General features: G+C 41.7%; 1 protein-coding gene across 1 annotated transcript; it reads right to left on the bottom strand.

Moving 5' to 3' along the window:
* Positions 1-824: 824 nt before the first annotated feature.
* Positions 825-2,765, bottom strand: LOC309566949 (uncharacterized protein; the record flags this gene model as incomplete). The annotated part of the gene is made up of 2 exons (XM_082272270.1): positions 825-1,619; positions 2,436-2,765. The coding sequence occupies 2 exons, from the start codon at positions 2,763-2,765 to the stop codon at positions 825-827; spliced, it is 1,125 nt and encodes a 374-aa protein (XP_082128396.1).
* Between the last annotated feature and the right edge of the window lie 2,921 nt (positions 2,766-5,686).

Genomic DNA, 5,686 nt, shown 5'->3' with positions numbered 1-5,686 from the left:
TTAGTTCTATTGTCTTAAGTATTATTTATTCTTCTTATTTAGTCATTATTAATGTGCAAAATCATTATGTGTTATATTTTACACATGTATAACAAGGCTTTGCAAGGTAACTTAGTAAAATATATATATATATATATTTTTTTTTTTAAAGGAAAATGCCTCTCACATTCACATCTACTGAGTTCCTTCCCCAATTCATTGATAAATACAGAGAATTTTCGTGCTTATGGGATGTGAAATCCAGGGATTATTCTAATAGATATAAGCGTGATGAGGCCATCAAAGAACTAAAGGAGCTATGTAAAGAGGTTTGCAAAGATCCAAATGACCTATATGTAAAGCACAAGATTGCTAACTTGCGGACTGTTTTTAAAAAGGAGTATAAAAAAATACAAGCATCCAAGAAATCTGGAGCAGGGGCTGATGATGTCTATGTCCCACGTTTGTGGTACTTCAAAGACCTGATGTTTCTTGCTGACACAGATGATCCAAGAGAGTCCCATTGCACTCTGCCACCAAGTGCAGCATCAGACTCCAGTTTGATATCTGACCCAGAAGCAGAGGAAATGTCACAGACACAGACACAGACTCAGACACAGGTATATCCAAATTTTCGTTTAATTCACAATATTTTTTCTTTGGGGGGGGGGGGGGTTGGAGGGCCCAATGAAACAAATATAGGGTCAGGGGTCCTTCTGCCTCATGGGCCAGTCATAGTAGAATGTAACAAAAACTAGAATAAAGAATACTCATATATTGTATATGATTTATTAAGCTGTCTTTATTTAGAGCAAGTCATTTCTTACAAAATATAATACATATGATTATATGCGATCCTGCCATGCAACTGCACCACTACCCATAAAATAATCTGTGTAATGAATGCGATTTTGACGTGCATTTGCAGTTGGTAGCCTAGGCCTTGCAGGAGCTAAATTTACCATGCCACTGCTGTCATTTCGCCAATCACCTGGCACAATTGTGCCACTGGTAAGATCTTCAATATCAACTGCAGTTGATGGCATATATGACACAGTTGTGCTTCTTAAATAATTGTGTAACATACAGCAGCACTCCACTATTATGTCAATTTTTTCAACTGTAACATTAATGGCGGTGTGGAAAATGCGGAATCTGCTGGCCATGATCCCAAATGCATTTTCTACCACCCTTCTCGCCCTAGACAATCTATAATTAAAGATTTTCTGGGGAGCAGTTAAATTGCGCAAGGGATAGGGTTTCAACAGGTGTTCATGTAAGGCAAATGCATCGTCCCCAATGAACACAAAATTAAGGCCCTCAACTGTCTCACTGGAAGATGGAAGATGCAACATTCCTTCTTTTAATCGATGCATAAATGGACTGCGCTCTATCACACCTCCATCCGAGTTTCTTCCATTTTTCCCTATATCCAAGTACATAAATTCATATTTGGCATTCACAATTGCCATTAGAATTATGCTGAAGAACCCTTTATAGTTGTAAAAATAGGATCCTGAATGTGCTGGTGGTGTAATTCTCACATGTTTCCCATCAATTGCGCCACCACAATTGGGGAAATTCCACATGTCCTGGAATTCTTTGGCAACTTCTTTCCATTCTTCAGATTTAGAAGGAAACTGTTGGCAAGATAGAAAAAAATTAAAACATGTTTTAATGATAATTAGTGATCATATTTTCTTCTTAATTTTTTTTGTTTCTATAGGATACACCAAGCCCAGTATCAGAGCAGCCAGGAACATCAACTCAGAGAACTCAAAGAGGAAAGAAGAGAAATCTTGACTACGATACTGCCAGTTTGCTGAAGGATGCATCATCTATCATGAAGCAGAAAGATGATGAATGTGATGCTGTGGGTCATCTGGTTGCACACAAATTACGGAGAATGTCCATGGAGCAACGAGACATTTGTGAAGCTTTAATGCATAAAATGATTGCCATTGGACTAAAGGGCAATCTTACACCTAACACAGATATAATAGGGTATCAGGGATGTACATCTCCTCCACCTGTAACATCTGCTCCACCTGTAACATCTGCTCCACCTGTAACATCTGGCCAATATTGGCACCCAAATATGTCTCAATCACAGGGAAACCCAAGCTGGTCAGTGCGTCCTGAACCACCTCAAGGTTCTTGGTTTCATGGCCCCCAATACACAAATCTGTAAAAAAAAATTCTAGATATGTTGCTCAATATTATTGCATTTCTTTGGTGTATTTGTTCCTTTTTTATTGGTTATTGTTTAAGAATTATATATTTTCATAATAATGATTTGGAAATGGGTATGTATTGATTTAAGAAAATACAAACTTTTTCAGACAACCGTGTACAGGAAGTTACATATTTTTTTAATAAAATTGATGTACTCACAAAATTTGACTTATGTTTGCAGTAATATTCTTACTAATTTAAGTTGTAATTTTTATAATTACCTTTAAATACTGTGGCTGGAGCACCTTCACTATGGCCTGACACGTCTCAGGTATGATTCTTCCCAAGGATTGGGCAGAGATTCCAGTGGTGAACTTCAGGTCTTCATAAGACCTGCCTGTTGCCAAAAAACGCAGGGTTGCCATGAGCCTCTCCTCTGCACTAATAGATTTTCTCATGCAGGTGTCCTGTTTGGTGATATGTGGCTGCACAAGAGCTAATAGCATGTCAAAGGACTGCTGGGTCATCCGCAAATAATTACGGTAATCCTCAGGATTATTTTCTCTGAGGTTTGTTAGCAGGTTTACATGTGAAAATTGCTCTCGTTGCATGAGCCAGTCTTTGGCCCACACTCTGCTCTTCCTTCTATTTTTCTTCTTTTTCTTCTCCTCCTCCAAAGCAATCAATGCAATAACCATTGCTGCCATTTTCTGATTCCTATTATACCTCTTGAATGGCATTTTATTGCTGAGAATAGTCGTATGCTGTGGCGAATGATTGCTCTGTTCGCAAATGACACGATCCGACTTTTAACTGTAGGGGGAGTGCCCAGTGGAGGTGTGGTTAAAAGGTCAAGACAACATTGCATCACTTCCTATACTTGCAGAAGGAAGAAGTGTTTTGTCGTACGATTTTCGAATCACATTGATGGTACACTCGACGATGTGCACGACTGGCGCTTGCGTTTATCGAACGACAAATCGTACGAAATTCGAAACGTGTATGGCCTGCTTTACTGACCAACAATTTAAGAGGCATTCTTCCTACAGTCCACCAATGTAAGAAGCGTTCTTCCTACTGACCACCAATGTAAGGAACATTCTTCTCACTGACCACCCATGTACAGTATCTCACAAAAGTGAGTGAACCCCTCACATTTTTGGAAATATTTTATTATATCTTTTCATGTGACAACACTGAAGAAATGACACTTTGCTACAATGTAGTGAGTGTACAGCTTGTATAACAGTGTAAATTTGCTGCCCCCTCAGAATAACTCAACACACAGCCATTAATGTCTAAACCGCTGGCAACAAAAGTGAGTACACCCCTAAGTGAAAATGTCCAAATTGGGCCCATTTAGCCATTTTCCCTCCCTGGTGTCATGTCACTCGTTAGTGTTACAAGGTCTCAGGTGTTAATGGGGAGCAGGTGTGTATGAAATTTGGTGTTATCGCTCTCACTCTCTCATACTGGCCACTGGAAGTTCAACATGGCAAAGAACTCTCTGAGGATCTGAAAAAAAAGAATTGTTGCTCTACATAAAGATGGCCTAGACTATAAGAAAATTGTAACGACCCTGAAACTGAGCTGCAGCACGGTGACCAAGACCATACAGCGGTTTAACAGGACAGGTTCCACTCAGAACAGGCCTCGCCATGGTTGACCAAAGCAGTTGAGTGCACATGCTCAGCGTCATATCCAGAGGTTGTCTTTGGGAAATAGATGTGCTGCCAGCATTGCTGCAGAGGTTGAAGAGTTGGGGGGGGTCAGCATGTCAGTGCTCAGACCATACGCCACACACTGCATCAAATTGGTCTGCATGGCTGTCATGCCAGAAGGAAGCCTCTTCTAAAGATGATGCACAAGAAAGCCCGCAAACAGTTTGCTGAAAACAAGCAGACTAAGGACACGGATTACTGGAACCATGTCCTGTGGTCTGATGAAACCAAGATAAACTTATTTGGTTCAGATGGTGTCAAGCGTGTGTGGCGGCAACCAGGTGAGGAGTACAAAGACAAGTGTGTCTTGCCTACAGTCAAGCATGGTGGTGGGAGTGTCATGGTCTGGGGCTGCACGAGTGCTTCCGGCACTGGGGAGCTACAGTTCATTAAGGGAGCCATGTACTGTGACAACATGAAGCAGAGCATGATCCCCTCCCTTCGGGACTGGGCTACAGGGCAGTTTTCCAACATGATAACAACCCCAAACACACCTCCAAGATGACCACTGCCTTGCTAAAGACGCTGTGGGGCATCCTCAAATGGAAGGTGGAGGAGCGCAAGGTCTCTAACATCCACCAGCTCGTCATTGAGGAGTAGAAGAGGACTCCAGTGGCAACCTGTGAAGCTCTGGGGAACTCCATGCCCAAGAGGGTTAAGACAATGCTGGAAAATAATGGTGGCCACACAAAATATTGACACTTTGGGCCCAGTTTGGACATTGTCACTTAGGGGTGTACTCACTTTTTTTGTCAGCGGTTTAGACATTAATGGCTGTGTGTTGAGTTATTTTGAGGGGACAGTAAATTTACACTGTTATACAAGCTGTACACTCACTACTTTACATTGTAGCATTGGCTCCCACTGCTGTCAATCACAGCCAGCGCAGAGAGAGCAGGGGGGCATGGCTGAGCTTATTGGGCACAGACAGCAATAAAATCTGACAGGGGTCTAATCCCTCTCCACTCTATCCAAAACTAAAGAAAAAAGTTTTGCCTTTATGTATACTTTAAAGGAAACATATAAAAATATATAGGCTGCCATTACTGACCTCTACATCTAAAAAAGCCTATTGGCTGGCCATCATGGGGATTCAAAGGCCTTATTACTTTGTGAATCCTTGGCCTGGAACATGCTGATCACATGTCTTGACTTCAAGACTCCCATACTTGTTCTGGGTTACAAACTGAGAAAGAATTGAAACCAGAGACAACCAGGTACTTTGAGAAAGGGGTAAAAAATGGCAGTTCTTATATTTCTTCCCGTAATTCAAAAATAATGTTTACCCACTTAGGACAAAGTGACACACCACCTTGCCACGCCAGGCCACCAGCCACTAATACTTGCCTTTCCCACTGACCCAATCACACTATTTTTCTCAGGAGCCTTGAACCTAATCTCTATTGGTCAGTGTTGGAGTTCATGACCTCCTCCCCTCCCTCATCTGACAGTGTTTGGGCCTTTCAATTAAGTGCTCTGCATTACATTGTGGGAAAAAGCAGAGAGGGTCATCTGCTTCCCTTAAGGCCCGTACACACGAGTCGAAATTCGTCCGACCTGCCGATTTTCGGCTTGTTAGTATGGTGCTCTCGACAACCGACTCCGACTTTTCGGCCGAAAAAAATCTGGTGTGCAGGCTATAAAATGTTTGTCCTCCGTCAAAACACGTCCGATTTTCGTGCAGTCAGTACAGATTTCGATGGGGAAAAATCTTATGAGCAAGACTAGACATGCTCAGAGATGAAAAAACACAAAGAAAGCAATCCAACACATGACGTCACTTCTGAAGTAGAATTCTGTCGTGCGGGAAA

Source organism: Pelophylax lessonae (genome assembly GCF_965119305.1).
Source record: "Pelophylax lessonae genome assembly, chromosome: 11".
In the NCBI taxonomy this organism is placed as follows: domain Eukaryota; kingdom Metazoa; phylum Chordata; class Amphibia; order Anura; family Ranidae; genus Pelophylax; species Pelophylax lessonae.
Note: the sequence above shows the minus strand (reverse complement) of the source record. Positions and strands in the feature narration are given on the sequence as shown.